This window comes from Buteo buteo, chromosome 12, assembly GCF_964188355.1.
Source record: "Buteo buteo chromosome 12, bButBut1.hap1.1, whole genome shotgun sequence".
Lineage (NCBI taxonomy): Eukaryota > Metazoa > Chordata > Aves > Accipitriformes > Accipitridae > Buteo > Buteo buteo.
Window position 1 is genome coordinate 25,960,109 of NC_134182.1, and position 27,955 is coordinate 25,988,063.

Sequence of the window (27,955 nt, forward strand, 5' to 3'; positions counted from 1 at the left end):
TTCTTAGAACACAATGAACACTCTGTTCGTTCATTCTGAATGTTTTCTTCCAGGTCATCCACAAACATTTTTACTTGAAAAGAGTGGAGATCATGGCTCAGTGTGAGGAGTGGATAGCAGACATACAGCAGTACAGCAGTGACAAACGGGTAGGCAGGACTATGTCACATCATGCAGCAGCTCTAAAGGTGAGAATTGTTTTTGTAATTTTATGTTCTTTAACCAAAAGATGACGAAAGGCAATGAAGTTGCTCAGTAACTTTAAAACATGTAAACAAATATCAGTTTCCCAACTCTCAAGAGGGAAAGTGTATGTGCATGCCACTTTCTCAGTATTTTTTCTACAAGTTAAATTTTCCTTTAGCGCCTATCTTGCCTATTTTTCTATAAATAGTTGTATAAGATAGAGAGAGTTTATTTTGTTCTCTCTAAGGGTGGATTGGGGGTTATGATAAAGTTGTACTACAACCAATTCCTTGCCAGAAAACAAGCTTTTTGAATAGACAAGCACAGGTACTAAACTGTGATCCATTACAATTAGTTTTACCCTCTGTTTTATAAATGTTTTCTTCCTTCCTAGCCAAGTACTATCATTTGTGTATTTTGTGTCCACACAGACAACAGACTTATATTTTTTTATTTTTCTTCCCCGAGAAGCAAAAGAAATTTTTTAAAGGCTTTTATTGCTAGACTTGCATTCTTTCAATGTGCCTGGTCTTCAAAATGAAGTTACTGTTAGTTACTATGATCAGTGTACAAATCTCTGTATATCTGTCTCTGTAACAGATCTCATCACAAACTCTTTACAAATTTACATTTTTACTGTATGACCTACCTAATACAAGCCAGTTTCTGCTGTGATCACAGAACACAGATATGACTCAACTGCAAGTCAAATAGCATAGTATTTATATTGATGCACTTGTTTGCGGCAGTTCTGTTTACTGCCTTTAATTTGTCCCTAGCAGCACTTGCTAATTATTCTGTTACTACAAGGACAGTACCAATCCTTAAATACAGGGAAAAAGTTTATCCAGTCATTGAACCAGTACATTTAAACATTTTCTACTTACTCCTTTTTTTTGCCTTATTTTGTCCAACATTGTGAAAAGTATTGTTTTAACTATGGTCTTCCACGCTGACTTCTTTTTGTATATTCAGCGTCATACAGCTCAGTTGCGGGAAGAACTTCTAAAACTTCCCTGTCCTGAAGGATTGGATCCAGACACTGACGACACCACAGAAAAATGCAGTGCCACAACAAGCTCAGAAGAGACTATGTTGCACGAACAGGTTAAACCCAGCAGTAGTAAAGATATCCCCACTGATTTCAAGTTATGAGGTTGCATTGACATGGACTTTCTAGACACAAAGGCTTTGAAGCACAAGCCAAATATGTCAATATTTGTATGTAAGAAGCTAATTATGTAATAGGTAATGAAATTGAAACTATACTATGCCCTTAAGGTTATACAGTTTAATTCAAGATGATCTTTTATTTACCTGTACAAGAGTGTAAACTTTTTTGTGCTTTTATTTTTCAATTGTGAGAACCACTGATTGGTATGTTTAAAAAGTTATGTATACAAGAAATGGATAAATCACTGATATATAAGGGAAACTACCTTAGGAAAGAATGTTTACTGAATGTTTATTATTTTTTTTTACTTGTAGAGTGAGGGCAGTTGTAACAAAGAATATATATTGGTCATTCTTACAGCTACTATTTAAAGTCAGAAAATTTTCACTGAATTTGATAGATTTTACGTTTGGCCATATATTCATGCTCATATTTGATTCTAAAGAAAACCTCCTGTATACTTCAATAAACGTTAAATGGACATGATCCCTCTTTTATGATTTACTGGTACATTTTTTAAATAAACTGCCATAAAAGACGTTCTAGCTGAAGACTTGCACTTGTATGACTGAATTCATTACAGTCAACGTATTTAATTTTATGCTTACTAATTCTAAAATGCGGATGAAATAAATGCACATGGTTTTACCTCATGCCAAAATTTGGACTTCTGAATTAATCTTTTGTTTGGCTATTTTATGCAAACTAACAGTATTCTAAATTTCTTAAGGGCTATTCTGAAACAAAGTCTTTTCTCTGTTGAAATGTCTGATTTTTACATAATCAACTGTATTCTTAAGTACTGACAGGGGCTAATGACGTGCCACACAGGACTCTCAACGTTCTGTAGTTCCTACTGTATAGACTTATATCCAATTTTATACTTGCAACCACACATCCCTAACTAAAAAGGGTAAGGGATTTGCTTGATTTAATAATCAAGTCTCGCTTTCAACATAACACGCATTACTATCACTGTTCTTAATTTTTGAGCGGTCCTTGAAGGACTAAAAAATTATTACTGGTAATTACCTCAGACTAATAATCTGTTGTATTATAAATACTATAAATCAGGCAAAACCGAAGCTTTTTTGTTTTCTATTTGTTCTTTGTTTATAAGTATCACGCTGGAATTTTTTCACTTTTTGTTTTACAATGTATTATTGCTAATCATTAAAAATGGCACCAACTGAGGTTGTGTTTTTATGCTGATGGTTAACAGACTTTGATAATTATGACCAAAGTACAATTTTTCTGTTACATTGATATGTTGTGTTAATCCAAGGCCTGTCCTGATTGTACATACCTCTCAAAAGAACAACTTAGGCACGTCTGTGTTACTTCAGGGGATCCTTAATCAAAAAGCAAAACAAGCAGCTCTCTGGTAAATACATGAAACAAAGAGTTTATGCTACATAGTGAAAGTGTTAGAACTTCATCAGTGTTAAAACAGCACTGCGTTTTTCTAGATGGCTATTTACTTCCCTTCTATTACTGTACAAAATGACTGTGATACTCTTTTAAAGGCTCCAAAAGCAAAATTACCCGCTGACTTCCAACTATATTTAAGTTAGTGGTTTCCATTAAATCTCTTCATTTAGTGCTTAAACTGTCTAGCTACAGGAGCACAATATTTTTATAAAATTCTGGCACTTGCAGCAAAACAAAATGTATCAGACCTGAAGATAAACGTGAAGACTTCTTTTACCATTAAAAAAGCAACACTGAAATAAAAAGTACCTAACTTGCATTGATTTGACATTAAGGGGGTGGCTAACATGCTTGTACCATTTTCTCTAGTGTGTATTTATGGTATCATAGCAATGCTAATGTGAAGTTACTGCTGCTTAATTAAGCAGATGTAAACAGCTGCATGGGATATTAAACTCTAATTTGTATCCACATACCAATTAGCATTTTTTTTGCTCTAACCTGAGCTAGAATGGTATTGTACCAAATTAATGCAGAGATTCAATCCTTAATAACATGCAACTATGTTACAGTGTAGTAAGTAAACTGTGAACTTGGCAACAGACACAAAATTACATTATTTTCAGGGTTTTTAGATATAACACACAAGGTAGCTATGTTACTTTGCAGTAAAACCACAGTAAAACCTATGATGTATGTTGACAACTGAGTATTTTTTAACCAGTTCCCCTCATCTTCTACCATTTTATCAAACTGAATAGAAACCTATATAGATAATGTCATGATTTAACCCCAGCCAGCAACTAAGCACCATGCAGCTGCTCACTCACTCCCCCCCTCGACCCAGTGGGATGAGGGAGAAAATCGGGAAGAAGTAAAACTCGTAGATTGAGATAAGAACGGTTTAATAGAACAGAATAGAAGAAACTAATAATGATAATACTAATAAAATGACAACAGTAGTGATGAAAGGATTGGAATGTACAAATGATGTGCAGTGCAATTGCTCACCACCTGCTGACCAACACCCAGCTAGTCCCTGAGTGGCGATTCCCTACCCCCCCTTCCCCGTTCCTATACTAGATGTGACATCACATGGTATGGAATACCCCTTTGGCCAGTTTGGGTCAGCTGCCCTGGCTCTGTCCTGTGCCAACTTCTTGTGCCCCTCCAGCTTTCTCGCTGGCTGGGCATGAGAAGCTGAGAAATCCTTGACTTTAGACTAAACACTACTTAGCAACAACTGAAAACATCAGTGTTATCAACATTCTTCTCATACTGAACTCAAAACACAGCACTGTACCAGCTACTAGGAAGACAATTAACTCTATCCCAGCTGAAACCAGGACAATAGATCACAGTTTCTAACCCATCACATTAAAGTCCTGTGTTTTAACTCTTAAGCTGTTTTTGTAGAAAATATTTTAAAAATCAAGAGAAATTATTTTCAAAAGTGCAAAGGGCATCAAACTGCTAATTAGATTGTCCCAGAATATTACCCCTTGTTTTTGGTCCTGCCTTTGGCCCAAGATTCACCACTGCCACCTTGCCATGCAGTGTAGAGTGAGATGTTACCAGCCATTAGAATCATTGTAGCCACTCTGCCGAAGGAAGAGTGCACCACATAGTAAGTCACAGACAATAATGCCAAGCTTTTCTGACTGGCTGAATCTACACTACCTGCTGAAGAGGGAACAGCTCAGCAATCTATGAGACCTTGTGCTCCACGAGAACAAACCACTCATTACACTGATTGCTGTGCATAAACGACTGTTCTGTTTTGCAGTTGTAGACAGTACTCTTCATATACAGATATGAATAATACCTCTGCAAGATTTAGTGGTTTCCTCTGGAACTTCCTTCAGGCAAAAGATGTGCATAGCTGTATGGATTAATGCTCTTCTGTAATTCTACTGCTGCTATACAGGAAAAAACAAAAATGACAATCTAGAAGAAAACCAAGAAAATTTGAAACATAAGGACCCTGTAAACAACTTCCAAGTTCCACTCCAGTAATTATGTTAGAAGTTTAGCTACTAACAGAATAAAGTATGTGTGACTATAGATGGACTAGGTCTACAGCAGCCTGTTGGGCTTTGTTGCTGTTTTTCTTCTCTAAATCTTTGACATAAATTCAAGGTAGAGATTGTGCATGTCTGCTAGTCTACTCTCCTTTGCAGCAGGTAAAATCATGCCAACACAGTTAAGGCACTGGACTACTGATAGCTTCTAGGGAGCTTCAGTGTGAGTGTGTCATCAGTAGTGTGGTTGGATGATGATCTGTTAAGCAGCAAAAAACTCACACAATGCAGATAATAAATGTACTACACTACTTATGATGGTTTTAACATCTGTTTGCTGTATCAAATAGGGCATTCAGTTTCTGGCAGGAATCACATTGTTAAGAAAACATTACTACAAAACAATCTTTTGTTCCATGCAACTATGTAAAACTGTACATAGGATGTTTATTAGGGGAGCTTTTCTTCCCCAAAATGTTTCTGGTGTTACATAAACAAATGTTCTATTTTACATCCTATAACAAACAACTTGATAAGCAAATAACCATATTATTAATTTACTTTGTTTACCCATAAATATCTGAACACAAATCCAGCTGACCTACGTTTAAGCCAGGACTAAGCTATGTTACTCTGATCCCTGTGAAGGAGAATTATTTAGGCTTAGGTTTTTAGTTGGAGTTTCTCAGGCATGTCATCTTCATTTCTTACCTCTATGCTGCCTTTGTATTAGTGTGGATTAGAAGTGTTCATGGACTTGCCTCCCTGGACTGTCAACTCTCTGTAGTTAGAAACAGAAATTATAAGTATTTTTTCAACAGAAAGGAGACACAGATTTACCTTTATCTGACCATAAGGAACAAGTGAATGTTATAGACACTATTTCAGATATATGTTCTCTATTTTTTTTTACCATGTATATACACACATACATATTTATGTGTGTATAAATGCATCGGGTCTGGCAGTTATTAGTCTTCAGAAAACAGTTTTTTGAGCTTTGTTTTCCCTCTCCTTTTCCACAGATAGTGACATTAGGTGGAATGTGCAGGCATTTATATCGGAATGTGAGCTTTCTGAAATACAGTAAGCTGAATGGGGACAAAAGCAAGTTCTACAATTACTAAACCAAATCACAGGTAAAAACATTTCAATCCACAGAGATTTTGTTGTTACTGTTATTTTATTCTCCTAGAACATGAATGCAGAAAATACAGTATCTACCCAGTGAGTTACTATAGTAGAACTCCAAAATAATCTCACCAATGCCGCTATTTTTAATAAAGGCTGTGAGAAAACAAATCCCAAACCACAATGCTCCATCTTGATTGAAACAGTTCTGCATATTGTGACCTGTCATCTCTGCAGGCTGCAATCTCTTCTGTGCTTCTTGCCTCAGAAGCAAATTTTTGGCTTTTGAAAAGTGATAACATGGTCCACTTAGTTCTCCAGCTGTATTAATGCTATTTATCCTTTACATTAAGAGTGCCTGTAACCGTATCATTTAATAACACAACATCAACATCATCCTCAAATGTCTAGATAATATTAATGCTAGAGTTGGTAATATTTCTGTAATTCAGGTAGATAGCAAAATTTTGCTTTTAAGGTTGTTTAGTTTAAAGTCCAGAAAGGAAAGAAGCAGGCTTTTAATCAGTCAGAGACCATGCAGGGCATCTTGCAGCCCTGCTTCTGATGGGAAGATAGGCAAGTTAATCTTGGGAGCCAGTGCAAGCACTGCCCTAAGAAAATCTCCTGGGACTAAGAAAATGAATGTTATTGTCCCCCTCAAAGACATTTAGAAATGAGGTGACTGTGGTGAGACTTGCACACAACAGAAGTTGTTAAACCTTGAAAGTAATGCCCAAAATCATACTTAAATCAAATATAAATGTGTATTTGCAAAAATAACAAGCAGGCTGATCTACTGTGGTTGCTAGAGCAACAAGGCAGATGTGGTTTTACATGAGGAACATGTCTCAAACATGCCACATCTCACCCCATTTAAAAATTTGCAGACACTTTCCTGTTGCCACTGTTGTGCTCCATACCACTTACTGCATTTTTTTTAAATTTGTTTGTCTTGCACCTCCATTCATTGTTCTCTTCCTCACCTACCCACCCACATCCACAGCCATGCATGAAGCCTTCAGTAGTTCATAAACTCTTTGCCTAAAGCTCTATGGGTAGAAAGCAACCACACACCAGTCCCCTGATAGCAAATATAAGACCTCTTAAAAAAACCACCACAAAAACACAACCCTCTCCCACCAGAAAATTAAAGCAAACTAAAATGTCATAATAAAAAAAATGAGTTTGCCATCATTAAAGACTGCCTCTGTTGCTTCATTAAGCATTTTCTCATTTACCAGAACAAATGGGAAAAGCAAAATTGGACACACACACACACACCCCCATCTTTTCTGTTTTCTATCAGGCATTTAAACAAGTATGTGATTCAGAAAAATAATACCAACAGAAAATGTCTTGCAACCTACTCCTAAACAACGGTTTGGATGTCTCCAGGAGTCCTGTTCTCTCACCTTGAAACTCTTTAAAGTTTTCAGCCACAGAAAACCTTTGCCCATACCTAAATTAGCAATATCCACATCAGTGCAAACTTCCACGACTTTTGTCAGTCAAAATTCCTTCGTTTGAAACCTCTGGTAATAATGATAAGCTTATTTCTACAATTATTTTAAGCAGCTTGTAAGAAGGTGACAATGAGTTGGATGCCACACAGCTGTACAGCAGTCTTAGCTAAAGCCCAGCACAGCACAATTCTAAGCCTAGAGTATGACAGCAACTCTTAACACTGCACAAGGAGTACCAGTATGGTTAACTTACGATGTAAGAAGGCCATCATCATTACATAGGCTGTGCAACCAGCCTAGGCAAGCACCAGCATTCTCACATTAGGGAAGCCAGGGTGCCAGATCCCTGTGCATGCTAGCTGGGAACGGTCCTGCAGGATACGAGTCCCAGCCTCCATCCTGGCTATAGCTACAGTTCAGGCTGTCCTGAAAATCTTGCAAATGTTTGCTGGCAATGTACTGTGGCAGTGATTCAAGAGGAAACAGAGGTGACATGGCAGATCAAAAACTAATAGCCAACAACAGGATTGCTGGAAAGGAAATTATATGCCTGCTAACAGGACCCATCCTCTCAACTACCAAGTTGTCACTGTGCAAATCTCAACTGGATTTTGAGGCTGTTTCAACCAGTGAAAGTTGGTGATATAAGAAATTCACAGGGGCTGGCCTCCAGCTCAGCAGCAGTCACAAGAGAAATCATGCAACCATCTGGCTGGCTGAATGAATGCTGCCATATCATGTGGGATTCTGGATAAGTCCCAGAGCATTACAGAAGCCCCAAACTAGGGGAAAAAAATTTCTTCCAGATTCAATTCAATACATCTCCTGTCTGCCTCATGATCACTAAAGGCAATTGAGTGTGCAGGCAGGTCACACAGACACTGAAACACCTGCTGTCATATAGCTCCCTGGGAGGCTTTAAACATTAGCAACATGAAGGGTCTAATAAAGACCACCTGATCCGTATGACAGAACAGGGAAGACAAGGTGGAAATTACATCCAAGTGACAATTTAGCTTGATGCAGATTTTACTCTAGTTTAAAAAAAAAAAACCACCACACCTACACTACAAATATACACTCAGACACAAACAATTGTTGTTGATGACAGCAAATGAAGACCGAAGCAGAGGTACTCCAGAGAACAAAATATCCTTTTGTATCTGCACTTCCTACTGATGTGTTAAACCTCCTTCCGCTCTTTTCTAGCTGTTCCTCCAAGGAAATCATTCATGTTAGAAAACAAATAGCCAGATGAACAAATGGCACACAGCAGGGAACTGAACATCAATAACCTGTATCAGAGGAGAAGCCAAGCCATTTAAACAAAGAATAGGAGAACAACAGTACATGGCTCCTAATAAACAACTGTGTAATGCAGGAAAGATGGTTCTATCTTGAAGAGCTCTCAAGAGTCTGGACTGCTAGCAGAAATCAATGAAGGACAGTGCTGAAATTTCAAGATTGCATATACAGAACTGCAGTAGAATGCTAAATTCAATGTATGCCTAATGCAAGACATGGATTAATCATCTGAATAAAAATAACACAGTTAAAATGCTTGTTGTGATACTGCTGTCTTCCCAAAAATGTTAGTATGACTTGCATAAGTGTATTTTTAATTACTACTTTAAAAACACTTGTGCTTTTACTTGCAAATGCATTTTCAGGCACAGAATCCAACAGCAAGTGATTTTCCATTGCCAAGTGTGCACTCAAAGACAGTTGTCCAGTTAATGTCACCACAGACAAATCATGACTGTAAATTCATCCAGTTTTAATAGTTCATTTTCCACATTTCAACACACTGACCTATGCATCAAAGCTCCACTGAGGCAACAGAACAGTGCTCAGTGCCCCAGCATTCATCACAGGCTGCGATTAAGCATCCTACTGGTCAAAATCTGGGGTCCCGCAGCAAAGCATGCTTGATCTGTCGTACAGATATTATTTGCTGTTCATTCCCAAATATTACATCCTGCAACTGATGCAAAGTTTCCATGCAGATTAAATTGCCAGCAGTGTTCAACTGAACCTCTGCTTTCTTTTTATCAGACTGAATTTGTTCTATAAGCCCTCTGGAAAAAATGCCACTATTTACATTTTTCCTAAATTTAAGTATTGCCATAGTTGATCAGCTTTTGCCTTAATGGTGTTTGGGTTTTAGTTCAGTTAGCATACGTAAAGAAAATATTTCAGAGTTCTTATTCACCATCATCTTCTCAGTTTAGGCCTTTGTGTATTACTTGTTATTTACATGACATCTAAGGAAAAAAGAGAGCTCTGTATGAAGCTAAAGGAAATGTTTCAAGTGTCATTTTAAGGCATGTATCAGAGAAGATTATTTGCTCTGTGCTTTCTTGTTAAAATACTATTTCACCATTCGTGTGACCATTCTGTATACTAAGTTCTCTGCCCAAAGTCAATTGTATCATAGAATCATAGAAATGCTGACCAGGAGGGACAGCTGGAGGTGATCACCCTTTAGCCTGCTCTTCCCTAAACTAAACATCTAGCTCCCTCAGTGACTACGACTACTCATGGAATACATGATCTCGGTCCCCTACCACCACAATAGTTTAGACTCTGCTTCAAGCTAATTGCTTTCTCCCTTTTGTCTCTAGTTCCAGTTATGTAGAGATGTTACCATGGATACCCTGCATTTATAGCTTACTTCAGTTACAAGACATAATTTGTACATTTTCATTTACTCAAAACCAAAACCATTTTACAATAGGTGAAGAAAATAAGGAGGAAAACTGAGCATAGGCCAAGTTTCACTTTAAAAAGGCCGGCCATTTCCAGTTTCTCTCACACTTGCAGTAAAACCATTAATCATCATAAACTCATTTTGTCTAAAAGCAGAGGTAATACTTTTTTCCATGTAAATCACTTCATTGCCATGACAGAATGATGTCAGAGAATCTAAATAGGTGATCTAATAAATTTTCCTTTTGGAACATTGTTTAGCATTAAAGGTTACTGAGGGGGACAGGGCATGATCGATGTCAGGTGCTGGTAAGAAAAAATTTGTTTTAATTTTCATAAAATAGACCTAAATACTACATTGACACAGAAACACACTTACAAAGTGAGAAAATATACACCTAACTTAATACTGGAGCAGTAAGAACCCAAGACCTTTCTAGAATAAAAATCCAGCTCCAGCTAATATTAAGATTTTCTGAAATTTGTAAAACATCATTAAAATAAAAATTAATCTTGCAAGTTGTATAATTTCATTCCTCTTTTGAAGGACAATTTTTGAGTAATAATTCAGCACTTCATGTTCACCATCTGTACATGTACATATAGTTGAACACAAATTCTTTTAACTGAAATTAGCTTTGCATCTAATTTGACTATGTGCATAAGAATTCTCAAACAATGAATCAGTAGTGCAGGAGAGAAACAGAATTTTATTTCTCCCTCCAAAAGCAACCAACCTTGCCTGAATTGCAGTCTTTACCTTAACCAAAATGCAGCTATTTACTGAAATCCTACAGCAGCATGGTAGAACAAATATATATATGGCATCATGGAAAATGGAAAGACTGTGAGAAAACCTAGAAGTCAAAGCTGTTAGTCCCTGTTTCTCTGTACAAGATCTCTCCAAGTCAAGCATTGGAAGAAATTACTGACTTTAGTTTGATTCAAGCCTTTTTTTTTCTATTTGCTCTTTTTTACTTTGGGGAAAACAGATGAAAAACTATGTTTCACATACCTTTAATCCCTACTCCTTAATGCAGCAGTGGGCATATTCAGTAACCACTGCCCTGCTGGGTAAGGCATAGCAATTCTTTTTCCACACAGCTGATCTAATCAGAGGTATTCTACAGCCCACACAGACCAGCTGCAATGAAAGAAGCAAGTCCCCTTTAAAACAGCTATTTCCTATAAAAATAAAACAGAAAGCTGGATATCCCCTCAGCATTTATCCAGCTCTCAAAATGGGTTTCACAGCCTCCAATGGTTGCAGGGCTGTAGCTCTATCAGCTTCCTGATCAGCTCCTTTAAAGCCAGCTTTTTGCACATAAGACTTTTACATCTCCACTTAAAAATTAGACACCCCAAAGAAACAAATACCATCTTGCACAACACCTAGTCTGGACAAAAGAGAACTAACACTTAAAAATATGGATTCGTTCATTATTTCTTTCTTTTCACGTTGAAATTATACTTCAACACCTGACTCCAAAGGAGAAGCAATTTTGTCAGGGCAGTTTATTTCTGTAAAAAGGTTAAGCAGGTTTGATATCTAACACAAATGTTTTAATTATCCATTTCATCCTGAAGCACAGTACACAGCCACGTGAGATGGCATGACTTGATCTAACAGATCACTGCTGCGGGAATGAGGATGATCCCCTTTTGCTCACTTCAGAGCTGCACTCCTACACCTGAGCTACCAGATGAGCTCCGGTGCTGATCTGACCACCACTAACACTGTGACAGTGTCATCCTCAACTTGACAAAAAGCTGCCTGTACAGAGGAACCTGTCAAGAGCTGCAGCCTGCCAAGGGAAGGGTCTCCTGGGTATCGGAGCAACCTCCAAGGAAGGGACGGGACAGTGTGGATGGAAGCAAGGCAGGAAGGCAAGGTGGCAAGACCTCTCATTTTCAGAGGCAGTAAGCTGTTTGGCCAGCTCAGCTGCTCCTGCAAGGAGAAATGCCTTAGCATTTCTACCTTGCTAATTTTTAAACTTACCCTGTAACTGTCAGGTTCCTTCTCTGTTAAAAAAAATTAAATAAATTTTAAAAAAAATCTATTTCTATATTTTAATAGATCCTTAAAGCAATTTGATTCATTACAACAGGACAGTTTCCTGGTGAATTCAACCTAATCCTTTCACCAGTCATGTTTATTCATTTTTATTCAGCTTGATTAGCTCACCAATTTTAAATTCCTCTAGATGTGCTCTGAAATATATTTTTGGGGTAAGACATACCATTTCATTAACATGCCCTTGCACCAGGAAAACCTTAGTATCTTACAAAAAAACCCCAACCAAAAAATCAAACAATACATCACCAGTAGATCATCCTCCTGAATACACACAGAAACAAACAGAAATCTTTCTTTTTCCATACATCTGCATACTGTCTGGGAATCCTTCTGCCTCTCACATGACACATCAAAATAAAAACCAACCACCCTCAGGGACAACAAATCTTTTTTTACCCCCTCCTGCTCTTATACTTCATAAAGACATAGATTATATTTCTGTAGTTTTATGTGTGTAAGCCCACTGATCATGACAGAAAAGCAAAATCAAATAATTCTGCCTTGTTCTGACAGGGATGACATGGTCTCTTATCTTCTGATGAGCTTTGGTAAGCTTCAGTAATTTCTCAATACTGATACAGGAGAAGGATAAGGAAATAGATTAATGTGCAATATCAATTGGATTATATATAGCTGCATATTGGTTCAATGGCCACTTGGAGGATGCCACCTTAAATGAGAACAACCCTTGGTGGCAATCAGTCAGGATCTGGGTGGTAAAACTCCCCAAAACAGAATCTTTACTGCTGACTCTGCAGAATCAGATCCAAAAAAACATTGATTCAAACGAGTATAAAATGTTTTAGTGAAAGGAATTTAAACTCAAACACTGTGTTCTCAAGTGCTGTTTTCCTGTGTGACTCCCTTTATCAATTCATAGATTTTTTCCATTCACTTACCTCGTTCTCACTGCAAAAACTATTATCAACTTTTCCAATGTTTGCATTGTTCTTTCCCTTCTCTATTCTCCTTGCTCATGCAAAGCTTGACTTCTTTCTTTAAAAAATGGTCTCTTCTGGTAATGTGAGGCCCTTTGCTCCAGACTATTTAAGTAGTGTTTAGTACTTACCTCATACTTGGATGCCCAATTCTCTTAACTCCTGTAGTATTTTCTAGGTTAACAGTAAAAACTTCACCATTTTTTCCTAAAGTGCCACCCTAAATAATTGTGTTACACCTAAATTATTTTTCAAGCTCTTCACCTTTCCACCCCTTTTAAGAAGAAAATATAAAATGGAATTCAGTAATTGAAATGATTCACTTGAGCAATATGTTAATGCAATGTTTAAATGATAATGAAAATAGTAACACAAATGAAAAGGGAAATGTATGCACACATCCTCCATATTGTGTTCAATTTAGGAACAGACTGCAGCTGACAACCTTGTATTTACTTTAAGAAAACTGAGTATTCATACTTTTGTACTCCTTGGTTTTGATAAAGGTAGTATGTTTTTTAAATTCATACTGGGATCCATTATCATCTAAAGCCATGCTACAAGCTGACAAATTACACCTGCCAGCTATGGATATTTTAAATTCCCTCTAATTCCCTCAACCTACTACATGCAGAAACCATTTACATATTTTTTTTAAACTCACAGTACTTTTGTGTGCATGTGTCTCACTCTAATCATTTTCTGCCAGGTGCACTGCAGCAAGCCAAAAAATAGCTTTAAGCAATTCACAAAACTGTTATACAGAGCATTTGCTGAAGTAAAATTTCTCTTTCCTCTGTTTTTGACATCCCAGTGACTGCACTGCAGAACTCCTCTAACCACTGTACTTACAGGTGACAACATGCTGATATCTTATTTAAATTCTGCAAGGGCACCATCTGCCCTGTATTTGAGCTATGAGGCTGAAATGCTCTTTATTCCAAGGCAACCAAGAGGTCTTTTGGAGAAAAAGATGTAAATTGTGTGTAGGAGGAAAGAACATGGACTAGGTTTCATTTGCTTGGAAAATTCTATTGCACTCCAAGGAAACAAAGCAGACTTCAAAATTGTCTTGGTCAACCACTGAACCTCTTGCCCAGATGCTTCACCTCTACCAGCAGTCTTGCCACAACTTACCAGGCAGTTCTTCCAGAACATGACTCTCAGCATTAAATGCTACCATTAATAATTATTTTCCTTGTCAGTAACAATAATGTATCAGACCTCTTAAATGTCCACCCCCTCCCCTTATTCATGAGCCCCTGACCAAGACACTAGAGCTCTTAATATAGATGTATGTAAATTGGTACAGCCTGATCCCTCACTCAGCTAGCAACATCCATTTCCATTGCCTATTTACCCTTTCCTCCACAAACACATTAATGCTATCTTTCACACTGCATTATGGACAACCTAAAACAAAACCCTTCCAGGCTTGTCTGCAATGCCGCTTCCTGACAGTCTTTTTCTCATCCTTTTTCAGTATCTACCATGACAGCTCCTGCAAAGTACTGATTGTATATACAGAGAGTTTGCAGCAATTTCCGTTATTTACGTAGCATTCAGATCTTTTCATTAAAAAGATAAAATCAGGCAAGATGCAGCTGTTCACACAGCTGGTTTATGAAAACATTATTTTCTCTGCCTTTTACACATTAGCTCTCCACAGCATCTCCAAGTATATCTTATAACAACTCTTCCTGTCTTAAACACTGAAAGAGTTCTTGCCAGGGCCTCTAGTGCACTAATAGGCCTTAACAGCCCTGACCAGCCTCACCTGGGGCCTCCACACACACCTCTGCCCGTGGGCCCAGGAGCTCTATTTATCCCAGCCCAGGGCCATCAGTCTCTGCCTGAGCTAGGCTGTCACAGTGTTGGTCTCTAGGTCTGCCACAGCCATAGATCCTTTTGATCCCAACCCCTGGGCTGGCTTGACCTTGGACCTGCCTCATCATTGTGAGTTTGCATGATGATGTAGAGTGGGTTGAAACTGACCACAGGCTATGGGCCTGCCTTGCTCAGGCGCAGTGGGCCCTGGCTGGCAGGGACCCTGCCCTGCCAGCTGTGTGCCCCCTCCTCAGCTCACTGGCCTTAAGGAGAAGCCAGCACTCACTGTGCCCTGCCAGTCCTGTAGCAAGGACTGTTACCCAATTCTTCTGCTGTGTTTAAGATTTCTAGGCCCTATTTTAATATGGTTCATTAAAAAAAAGAAAATTACTTCCCAGGCAATGAGTAAGAAAAGCAGTTCTATTGCAGTACTGAATTTAGACAACTATTTCTCTGGAAACTGACAAACCTCTTATGCTGAGTTTGTATAGTGACTGGCACAGCAGGGTCTATGAGAGGTGCTACCCTAATATGAATAAATAACAACACAACTATGGAAATTCAAAAAGAAAGGACCTCTTCCTTCACTTATGTGAGCTTGAAAACCATTATCGAAATGTTCTCTATTCAAAAAACTGTATCTACAAATAGGAAAAATTGCAAGTGCTCTATTATGTGAGCACTCTGTTTGTAAGCAAAGCTCTAGCTGATGGCACTGAACTGCACTGTCAACAGCAGAGAAAAAGCTGTCACTGTTTTCTTACATTCTGTGAATGTAGATGAATCACTTTTAAGAGAAGTCATTCTTCGTTTTATTTCATCCTATGGCTTCATCCAAGCTACTCACAGCTTGAAGATTATCCTGTGCTGAACTTGCCAAGTTTCTCACATTTGAAATCTACCAGCTGCCAGAATTATACATAAAACCAATGCCTCACAACACACAGCAATATTTATCAACAAGATATCTCTTTCACTTTTCAACTGGTCATTTGAATAATAGGTATGATGTTCACTTACAAAAACTATAAGAAAATTTAAAGGTAGGTATTCCACCTGAGAAATCGGTAAAATTTTCCAAGGGCAGATAGCTGACTAAAGAAGCACTGAAGCATGTGCTAAAAAAAAGAAAAAAGCAGACTGCTGCTGCATTAGCACACAAAGCAGTAAGCTTTAGCATTGGCTTTATATAAATTTCAAATATATTTTACTTCTTCATCTTCAAAATGTCACACATTACAGAAGCTGTGAATTCACTCATGCCTAGGGAAATTATGAAGACTGTAGAAGTACTAGGAGATCATTATTTCTGGGAACATCCTTTTTCTGTGTCTCAGACTCTTCCATCTTGAATTGTATTCAGACACATGTGAGCAAGGAATCTATCTCACTTTTAGTTCTAGTATATAGATAAACATCATTAGGATGGAAAAAAGATCAGAACAGGGATAGCAGATTTTTTTAAAAAGAACCAACAAGACAGCTAACTCATCTTCTAGTCATATTCAGCAAACAATTTTACTATGAATCCTCAAGAGCTTGGAGATTTCCACAGTATAACCTTTTCAGCATTTACTTTTGGTCATGGCTACTGCTTTTTGCTGTATGAAGGACAAGGAGGAGAAAAGGTTGGCTGGCCCCAAGCTCTTGATGGGTTCCTTCAGAAGAGAAGTTCTGAATGTCACCTACAATGCTTCTTGCCATGAAAGCTGAATTTTACATTCTCTTGGGTTAAAATGTGAAGCCAGCTACAAACTGATTGAGTCCTGCAAGTTATGCAAATGAATAAACTAGTAATAACATTTTACTTATGTTTATTAATTTGCTTTAGGTTTCTTTACAGAAAAGCAACAAGACAGAACGTTATATACTTGACTTCCACTATCAGCATAGCTTTAATGCCCGAGAGGAAGTTTTGTAAAGAAATGTTCAAAGGAAACTCCTTTAAAACTGGTTATTTCTAATCTGTTACCACTGCTGCAAAATACTGGCTGATTTTTTGGTTTGGGTTTTTTGTTGTTGGTGGTGGTGGTTTTGTTTTGTTTTTTTTTAAATCAAAGTGTGATCTGAAAATAACTTAGCTTCAAAAAAGAAAATTCTGGCCTCAAACACTAATACAGAGACTGAAGCCCTACCCTCCCTGTCAGCATTTTTAAAATTGTAACTTAGAATTGCAACCTCTTACATAGGAAGGAACAGGAATTCCTTCCTTAAAGAAACTCTGTTCCAGAAATTCACAGGTGTTTTCCTGGGTCCACACAAAGCATTAAATGTGAAAAGGAAGTAGCCAGTGCTGCTGCAGCTGGGAACCACCATGAAGGTGCCCCTGTGGCAGCAGCAATTTTTAATTTCATTGACAGATATAGAACCTAATGGCAACATTCAACAGTTCTTTGCAAGGGCAGGTGCAGTGAGGTTATTTTATGGGACTACTTCACTTTTTCCCAATGTTTTTAGTTTAAATGATAAACTTTGGAAGTCCATGGACGATAATACATATCCTACTCCTAAACCCCGGTTAGGCCCTGCTACCAATCAAAGATATTTCAGTAAGATTATATATTGCATCCCCAGAGAAATTAAGATGATAAGAAAAGAAAATAATTGTAAACTTTGCAATCCAAGGATTTTGGCAGACCTGACTCAACAGAGAAAATGCAGTCTTTTCCCTTTTATCTCTCCCTCTTACACTTTCTCTTTAGCTAGTATTTTTCTTAGAATTTTTTTTTCAAATTTTTTTCAAAACTCTGCTAGTAACCTGAAGCAAAGCAACACATCCTCCATGTTAGAAAGTCTGGAACAAGACAACAAGAAATTGACAACAAGAAGCATTACAATGACAGACACAGAAAAACTTTACCAAGAAAATCACTGTACATCAGAATCCAATCTTCCTCTTCCTTCCCCAGAAGACATCAGCATGAGTTATAGTCACAAATTCTGTTACAGAACTGAAATCTTGAGATTTTAAGCTACACATTTTTATTGATGAAAAGACGACTTGAATGTAAGCTTGTCGTATAATGAAAGAAAATGATACCACTAATTGTAATATGGGGCAAAAGTGAACTATGACAGTGGCTTGCATTGCCAATGGCAGCAGAATTTAGCCTAGAGGTACATGGATACTACAACACTGGAAAAGCAGTAATAGATGTAAGTACAAAAAACTACATTACACAAAGAGAAATTAAGGGATCAAAAAATTTACTGGGAAAAGTAAACAGTTTCCAAATTTGTGTGCCATAAGCAGAAATTTTAAGGATCATGGTGATAGAACTAAATCAGGAGTTTTGCATACACAAGAGTTAGTGAGGCCTGGCTTCCAACTGATTTGCGTCTCAGCTGACTGCAAGCTGCAATTGAAGCTTTTTCTGCTCTCAGGGCATTTAATGGTTCCCCACTCCCACCCCCCTGCCCCCCCAAAGTTGAGTTCTCCGTTACATAATAACACAAGAGTTTTCATGCAGGAGACACAAACTGGGGCTGTTACATTTCTCTCCTCCTTATCTACTCAGCTTTTTCACAAACCTAGAAAAAACTTAATAATCTTAGAGACAAGTTATGCCTCTGTTTAAGTTTGGCTGAATGTGGCCTGTGGGTTCTGAATGTACTAAATGAGGACAGTCAGCAAGACAAGACTGCATAGATGTGTTTTCCCTAAGAAATCAGGCTAGGAAGAACAGTAATACGGGGGCTAGATAGTTTCTTTCTGTTCCCTTGTGTTAAGTGCTCTGTTTATTTTCAATCATATGTAGGACTAAGATGTTGGTATTATCCCATTATTGGAATTTGTTAATATATTTTTATGTATCATCATCATCCAATAGACTGTAAAATCCATTTATTTAGGCAGTGAGTCTGAACACTGTTATTAGTCCAAGCTTCTGGCAGGATCTTTTCCTGGAGGTTAAATGGCATCTTTCCAAACTGCACCTTGGCAGAGATTTTGGCTGCTCTTAGACCCATGGGATTTCCCTATTTTTATTTCTAAGTCATTAAGCAACAATGAAATCTTCGTGATATCTAATGTCTTGAATTTTACAACAATTATTCTATTACTATGATCCTAGCATAGTTTATAATGTCTTTTAAATTTTGCTCCCACATGCTGCATTACCTTCCAGCTTCTGTGTCAACATTCTCAAGGCTTTACATGGTGACAACAGGTATTCCATACATTCTGAGTGTGGGACCTTCCTACAGCAGGACAGTGTGTGTATTTTGATACCTGTCCTTACCATAAATAACATCAGAGAATACAGTAACTACTATAGATTCTTTTGTTTGTAAAGGTTGGAATAATGCAATAGTATCTAAGACTAACTGAAATATCTGCATACACGCTAAGGCGAGACAGTTTTGATTTATAGCAACTTTATAGCAAATTCCAAAAATTATTCTAGGTAACACAGGTGACAAAGAATTACATTTTCAGCTCTAGGGTTCAAAAGCCAGCTACTGAAATAAGCTTCTCTTCCTCCTCCCCCAAGTGCCCACTGTGCAAGTCTGAAGCAGTTAAAAGATTCTGTGTTTGGAGTTCGAGTCTGAAGATACTTAAAAATGTTTAAAATCAACTATTTCTGACGGCACTAAAACAGAAATGTACTATATACTAAACTAATAAATATGAAGCTTCCCTGCTATTTAGGCCTATGCACTTCAATGCACAGACAGAACATGGGGTTTGGAATACCTGAACACTCAGCCATTAAAGTAAACAGGGGACACATTCAAAACTCAGTTCATTTGTCAATCTGACAGCAGCTGGAAGATTTCTGCATGCAAAATATACCACCATCTGGCTATCAAGAATATTTAAGATCTTACCTATTGATCTCCTTCATCTGCTTAAATTAATTCAAGATGTTAAGATGCCAAAAAATGGTGATTGAAGATCCCATGCATATAAAACTCAAATCCCAATAAGGAGTAAGGAGAAGATTATATGAATACTACTAAACAAAACAAGCAGCAGAGTTCCCAAATAACTGATTGAAAACTTGGAAAGACCAGAAACTTGACTGCCAGAAATGGAGGACAGTATGGCTTATTAAAAAAAAAGAGAGACAGAATACATTTTGTGACTTTGTCATGAAGGACTTTAAGGAGAAAATTGTTGCAAGGAAAGATAAGGAAATAGAAGACGGGAATATGTGTTTGTGATTCTACTACATGTTTAAAAAATATAAGACCAAGACACAATATTACTTACAAGTATAAGCTAGGTGAAACTTCTCTAACATGGACCTATAATCTCTGCAAAACTCAGCCTTCACATACTAAATTCCTGCAGCAGATTCATTTAAGTTAGAAACTGGAGGGCTTCACAACATAAACGAATGCTACACTACCTAGGCAACTTAAAGATGCAAGCCTTATCTTACCTTTATTTATTCATTTTTAAAAGAGCAGGATGAAAATCAAGTGCCCAACCTACTTCTATTCTTCCAGAAACAATTCAACTATAGCGAGGACACCATATCCTGTACCTTTCTTCCCTTTTTAGTACTAGCATAGAAATTTTATGGCTTGAAAATTAGATGTAAATAGAAATAGCTATTATTTTATGCCAAGAGCAAAGAGATGACATTAGAGGAGAATCTGTTCACATTAGAAGCCAGACTAAATTAAGTCTTGACCTATACCACACTGTGATGCTATCAGAATCTGGCTCCATGCCAGTTAGTCTCAATGTCGCCTCTGCAATCTGAATTTGGCTATTAAAAAAATATACTTATCTATAGAAAAGATGGAAAGCAACACACAATTGTTGATAACCTTTCTAAGTTTACAGAAAAGTAATAATGCATTATTTTAGAAGATGAAACACCTAATGCCATTACAACTAATAATACCTAACTTTAAAAAACACCAATAAAAGAGCAGCAGCAATTTCCAATTAAAGCTGTAATTCTACCTAATCTTGCTAAGGTCACACAAGTGTCATTCCCACAGTGAGACTTATTATTCATTTTGGGGCTCTGCCTGGGTGCAGAGTGGAGACTAGGTAACAAGCTAAAAGAGGAGAGCAGAGGAGGAAGAGGAGAAAAAGTTCTTTTTTGTTGTTGTTTGGGCTTTTTTTGAGAAGCATTTGACTAAATGCTTTGAATTATTTGTCTAAAATCCTTAGACTAAAAAGTACTAAAGTATGACAGAGCAGCACAACAAATGGAATAGACAGTTTTAAACAACACACATGCTTATTGATCAGATCACAACCATCTACGGAAAGATCTCATCTCCCTTTTCCTGACTACACCTTCAACAGAGCAGACCAGAAAAGCTCTACACTGATGAAAGTTATTTCTATTCCAGTACAGCTGCAAAGTGTATTTCATAGTCACCAAATGTGAATGTAACTTTCTCCCATCAAGGTGATTCAAGGTTCAGAAAAAACTTAAGAGACAAAATCACACACATGCACACAAAAAAAAAGAGCTTCATCAGGGAGGTCAGGAGGTCATTTAGGCAAAATTCCTACCCTCAGAAACCACATAAGTCCGAACTTGTGTGCTGAACATCCTGTACATCCTCTTTATAGCAACTATTACAAATGGGAAGACTATCATGAACTCTCCTAAGGCTTCTCTTTTTTTGACTAAATACCATCCTAGCTCTTTTCTCATGGGCTAGTTCATATAGAAAAGAGCAAAATTTGAGAAAGAAACCAGGGAGAAGTTGAGAATTACTGATTAACAGAAAAAATAAAGCTAGAAAATATAAGTGAAAACTTCTGGTTTCCTAACTCTTTAGCCATTGTCAGAAAACAAAACGAAATAAAACCACCTGTCCCTGAGGTTCAAGAAAACTTAATGAATTTGCCTCTGATCATTCAGAGACTCTGTGATGACACATTTACTTCATTTCGCTGAGGAAATTTTAAGTTATCATACTCGATTTCTGTAATTAAAAAAATACTCATTAAAATGTAAGCATAAATGTATAAATCCATTTTCACCACTCCAAAAAGCTCTTGCTGAGAAAAAGAATTTGTAAATAGGTTCTAAGAAGGATTATTTGACAATAAGGGAAAAACCTAGCTAAACAGTTTTACTGCATTAATTTTAACTGCATTAAGGGTTGAAATGGCATGTGAGCATCCAGCATGGGAACGAGTTGGCCCTCAGCCTTCAAATTACTGCCAACTCCAAAGGAAAACTTGAATCAAATAACATAAGTTTCAGTTTCCTGGGTAAGAAAAGGTAAGGCATGGGTTCATAAAGTTTAAAAAAAAAAAAACTCTGGACAAGAAAGTTTGAGAATATTATCAAGACACAGGTGGCAGCAGAGACCTAAAACCTATTCCTTGGAAGTTATAAGAAAAGATGGTTTTTTCAGGACGGCACTATCACTATGCCTCTTTGGCCTATCTCTCCTCATCTTGTGCAGGCTTATCAATTTTAGAAGCAAATCCTATAGGACTTTTGCCAGATATCAGCAGTCATATGCTCTTAGCCCAAGTGTGCTGACAAGAATTTGGAGGTAATACTAACATACACCTGAAAAGTCCTTGTGAACAATGCAGTGAGTAACAATTCTATTGACCTTGTGGAAGGACAGATCACCCACTGTGTCATCAAAGTTATAGAAGATGACAAACATAAGGGGAGAGGGGGGGAGCGGAATAAAAAAAATCACAATTTCCGGAAAAAGGATGTTTTGTGTTTTGCCCCCCCCAACCCCCACCCCAGCATAAATTTGGAAATCTGCCCTGAAAACACAGTGTCTCATCTACATTCAGAGAGATTAGAAGAACATATGGTTAGTGAAGCACCTACTCTGTGTGTGCCATTCCCGGTTCACTCGTCCTAGGACTGATCTATGGTGGTGAAAAACACAGGATATGTACTGTTTCATCCCAGGCAGGATAGTTCTGAGCCAAGTGGAACTGAAAACAAAGAACTCATGGCACTGGTTGATCATCTTATTTTAGAAAGGCTCTTCTTTCAGTGGCTACTCACTTGCTTGTTTTATAAGGATTAGCATCTTTATTCTAAAGGTGTAGGGAACGGCGTTCGGAAGATCTCGCGATGTCACGGAAAGACGGAGGGTTAGTCGCAGCCCTATGACGTATCTGTAATCCTGCCTACCCTTGTTAGTATAAAAGGAATTAACCGCGCAATAAAAGGGGGAAGTTGGCGCTCACACTGTGTGTGTTATCTGTCTCTTTCTCTGGTCTGGGCCGACCAGTGATCTAATCGTGGCACCTTGATACGTAGCGAATGCTACATAAAGGGTTTAGATGTTACGTATATAAAGATGTACACAAACAATACAAATCTGCAACTGATGCTTGTGTTACTATCCTCTTATGCGTTTACATGGGAGGACTTCAGTTACAGCAAAGCCCCTAGAGACACTAGATAGGATTTTATACTCCTTTTCCATTTGGTGGAGTGAATACATGCTTCTAATACAGAAATAAAGGACCTACCACACCTGCAAAACAGCGCCTGTCTTCTTGAAGAAGGCAATCTCAACTGTAGATGTCTGTAAGAACACAAACTTCAGTGGGAGGAGAAAACAAAAATGTGCAAACTGAAATTACTACAAGGGAGAGACAGCAGTTCTTTCCCAGCAGGGATGTCAGTATGCAATGAGAATGAGTCATAATGATGCAGCTCTGTGATTCAGACAATTCAAAGCCACTCTGGGACATCAGACCACCGACATATTTTTGCTCTTTGTGAATCCATACAAAGGCAAAAAGTATTCTCCAGCTCTTAATAGACTCCCACATCTCTAACAACTTTCTGATAAGCTTTTTCTCTTTCCCAAATTTGTTACTGCAAATCTGGTTTTAGTCAACTTTTGATCCATAGTAAAGTGACTCTATTTGTTTCAGGCCATGCTTTATCAGTAAAGCTAGAGATACTACATAGCCAAATAGAACCTTAGGCAATTCAAATACCCTAAAACCAAGACTCAAGACTAGATAAGGACAAAAAAAACCCAACCCCAAAACTGTTTTGCCTTTAATAATTTTTTATTCATAAAGCTGAACAAGAAAATGTGTTCCTCTGAGGTACAACCTAAGTCTAAAGCAACTGCTTTTCTCTCAAGTGAACAGGTTGAGGACAGTATTTCCCTACTCTCATGTTCAAAGCATGGTCACAACGCCCTGTAATTTTTTTTGTGGCAGAACATAAATTAACATGTAGACATGGACCAATCCCTTACTATTTCCTAATCTATTTTTATTAATAATTGCTACAATCAGCCTTTGAACAGAACGGATGTATAATAGAACAGCAGAGTTCAGGCAAGCAACAAGATACAAAAAGTGATTTCTCGTCATGCACATTTCTAGTCTGCTCTCTAGTCATAACCCTACTAGAATGTACCTTAATCTACAACAGCAGAAAGAAAAAGAATTTCCCACAGCAACAAGAGTAAGGCATAATTCTGCTACTGAGAAGAACAGTTGGAAAGCCTATGGGAACTATTTTCATCCTACTAGCCACAGGAAACCTGGAAGGGGATTGGAATATAACAGATACCATTCACTTTACCATAGGATGTGAAAGAATGTGCTTAAGTTACACATGTCAATGAAAGTCAAATCCTGTTCTTACCAATACCAAGAGTTTTGCCTGTGGAAAGTAAGAGATTGCGAATGACACCAACAGATTTCCTAATGTTTGTGGAGTCTAATGATTAAGAACTGTGCAAAATGAATGAAAAAAATCTCTTGAGTGCATCATGGGTGCTGGCAGTATACAGAAAATTTGTGAGATTTGAAGAATCCGTTGGTCACCTTTGAGGACTGTAAAAGAATGGGTCAGTTTCCTCCAACTCACTGGAAGCCTGCTCAGAACATGTCAGTTTCTCCTTTGGGCAGCCAGGAGAAGTAAAGAGCTCAGCAGAAGCAGTCATGAAGGACAGCAAAATGAGTCATCCTAGCCCAACTGTTAATGATCTCACCAATCCTTCACTGTCAAATTCCAAATATATAGTAAATATTTACAGGCATTTTGAGGCAGGTTTTCAAAGAGAAAATTTATCTTTTTTTTTGTTCTTCCCAGGACAGATAATCCTCAAAGAAGCTGGTAGTTTCAAAGGTTTAGGGAGAAACTCATTATGGAAAATAGAAAAATTCATTTTAGTGCAGATTTTAGGTTGCTAAAGGACAGTCAGACAGACCTACCAGTGTTTTAACTGTGAATATTCTCTCTCCATCCGCTTCACTCCACTATAATCTAGGTATTTTGCTAGAACCTTCTTCTTTGCCACTTCCAACATTTGCAGCCAGTTTTGCCAACCTCAAACTTTGGAAGACCAATAGCATCCAACAGGACCAACCGTGTTGCTCCGTGTTATTCAAAATCACATTTGAAAATACTGTAAAACATTACTGCAAAACATTATTATAAAACATATTGCACAAGTGATTATCTAGATTCAATTTACTAGAACAATTTAATTTGTCATTTCCAGATGCTCCCAGAATTTGAGGCCTCCTGCCTTAACACTTGGTCCTCTCACACTCTTTATTCCTCTGTTATTATAATTCTATCACACAGCAAAACTATGCTGAACTTTTACTTAAGCAAAGTCAAACTGAGATGGCAAAAAAGTACTTCTCTGACATACAGGGCACCACACCCCCAAACACTAATTACCTCCTCATTCAAAACATCATACATTTCAGAGAAAAGAGTAGAAAACACAGGAAGAAACATTTTTGTGCCCTTGTTTAAAAAAAAAAAGATAAATTCACCTACTTTGCCTAGAAGTCCAAGCTAAGGGACATTCTCCAAACAGAAAACATCAAACTATGTATTTGTGCTATTTGGCAAAGCTGTAAGCTACTGGAAGTTTTGCAGGATGGTACACTTCTTATCAGGCGGGATGTTCCTGCCTCTCATTATAACTTACCACAGAGCATTTAAGCTAATACCACTATTAAAGTTAAATCCTTCACACTAATTAGTTGGAAGAACCATATTGAAGGTACATTGCAACATCTAAGAGTTCGGTGACCATTCTGTAGACCTAAAACAATTCTGGAATCCAATTTGTGTAAAATGCATTAATGCTTAATCACGTAAGAATCTAATTTCAGAATCTAAGACAGAAAGCTGAAGGGAATTGCTTATTATATTATTGTAAAAATAGTCACAAAAACATATCAGGTATTTTTCTGTTTATTCACATGGAATATTCTGTAATTAGCACCCCCCCATACACCTCTCCCCACCCCCTTTCATCCTGCTATACCAATGAGTGGGTTTTCTCCTCAACAACTCGTCCCCTTTCCCCAGTCCTCAAATAGCAAATAAACTATTATTAAAAAAATTATTCAAAAACTATTATTCAAAGAAAGAAACAATTGTTTCTTTCTTCACCAGCACCAGAGACCTGGCACACGGAATTGAGAATGAATTTAAAATTCATGTAACGGCAGCTTTTACAAACAGCAGCTCATTGATAAAAATGTCATAATAAATGTCTACGCTAATAATAATTACTTTAAACTTACCAAATCTTTTTTTACAGGTAGCAGTTTTTTGGTAGTCCACAATGAGATGATCTGTTTCAAAAGGCTTTAGGAAAAAAAACCTGCAACAGAAGATAAATACTGCATCAAAACCGCAGCACAGGTTATCTTGCAAGGTGACATTAAATGTGCTGGTTCAGATACAACAGTAGCACAACACTTCATATGGGTAATTTTCTTACACTCTTGGGAAAAAAAGTAAAAGATTAAAGTTATTCTCTGAAAACTCAGAAGTTTGATTATCTACTTCCTGCTTAGAAATAATAAGAAGCACTATGCTAAAATCTTGCATCCGCACTACACAATATTGTAAAAGGCTTGCTTCCCTTTGAGCCAACTGGCAGATGCAATACTTAAATGCAAACAAAACCTGTTGACTATTCAGTAAGTCTGTGGCAAATAGGAACTGATAAATAATAAAAAACATCTTTTACATCAGCAGTAACAATCAGTCCCCTGTCAGTCAGGAGTGCACTAATTCCTGCTGGTGGTATACCTGCCCACATACCTGCTATAATTTCTAGATGCCTCCAGAACTGAATTATAAGGGGGAAAAAACCCACACATCAGGGGGAACTGGCAGAGGTGAGAAAGACAGCAAAATATTCCTTGCTTTTATTAAGCAATTATATTTACCAACCATTTATTGCCAGAAAATTTTACTTTTTTCTCCTTAAAATAAAAAGCAGAAAATCTCACAACAGGAATTTTTATTTTAATATTATCAACAGACCATGCAAATGTATTTTGCATTTATTTACTAAATTCTTAGTTCTATTTTGACAGATATTCTGAATTCCCTGCCAAAAAAAAAAAAAAAAACCAACCAAAACCCAAAACAAAAAGGGTAGTGGTGAAAAGGAGTGTTACATTACATTTTAGTTAGAACTCACTTAAGAATTTATCCATTTAATTTTGGAAAAATCTATGTACATTTAATGCAGATCTATTACTTGGAAAGTAAAGAAATTTGTCACTGTGTAAGTTATATTTAAACACACAGAATTAACCTATTATATTTTTCATACAGAATCACAGTTCTATGGCTACACACAGAGAGAATAAGCAAGTAAAAATTGTTTTGATTTCAGACATTGTACTTTTTAACAGTGAATTTAATAAAATAAACTTCATGAATTCCATTATTTTTCTAACACAGTATATGGAAACTGAATTATTTACTATGTTTTAAGAATTTCTGTAACACATTACTTCCAGGATGAACATTCATTTTTGGTTCGCAGTTCCTGGAACTGACAGCAAGTTGATGGCTATCTATCAACTATATAAATTTCTACCAATTTTCTTGTAAAAACTGATATAAATAGAATGGATTACTTCAGGTCAGAAAATAAGTTGAAAAGCAACATTTTTATTTAAATGCACTTTGGTCTTATAAATCTGATTAAAATTTGTATTGGGTCTGGCTGAGATGGAGTTAATACTCCCCACAGCAGCCCTCATAGCACTGTGCCCTGCATCAGTAGCTAGAAAG

At 37.3% G+C, this 27,955-nt stretch overlaps 1 protein-coding gene and 1 long non-coding RNA gene across 10 annotated transcripts in view; one reads left to right on the plus strand and one right to left on the minus strand.

The window, feature by feature from the left end:
* BIRC6 (baculoviral IAP repeat containing 6) overlaps positions 1-1,911 on the plus strand; it is a 186,114-nt gene extending 184,203 nt beyond the window's left edge. For all 8 annotated transcript variants that reach the window (XM_075043120.1, XM_075043115.1, XM_075043117.1 and 5 more), the window contains 2 exons: positions 54-188; positions 1,162-1,911. In XM_075043120.1, the coding sequence (XP_074899221.1) occupies positions 54-188; positions 1,162-1,341 (315 nt within the window). In that variant the 3' untranslated portion in view covers positions 1,342-1,911. The remainder of the gene's footprint in view (positions 1-53; positions 189-1,161) is intronic.
* LOC142038088 (uncharacterized) overlaps positions 1-27,955 on the minus strand; it is a 39,242-nt gene that overhangs the window by 9,566 nt on the left and 1,721 nt on the right. Inside the window, exons 2-5 of one of the 2 annotated variants that reach the window (XR_012652514.1) lie at positions 26,443-26,522; positions 5,524-5,593; positions 4,617-4,710; positions 2,667-2,741 (exon numbers count right to left, since the gene is read on the minus strand). This is a non-coding gene — a long non-coding RNA (uncharacterized LOC142038088). The remainder of the gene's footprint in view (positions 1-2,666; positions 2,742-4,616; positions 4,711-5,523; positions 5,594-26,442; positions 26,523-27,955) is intronic. The other variant, XR_012652513.1, reaches the window with a different exon arrangement.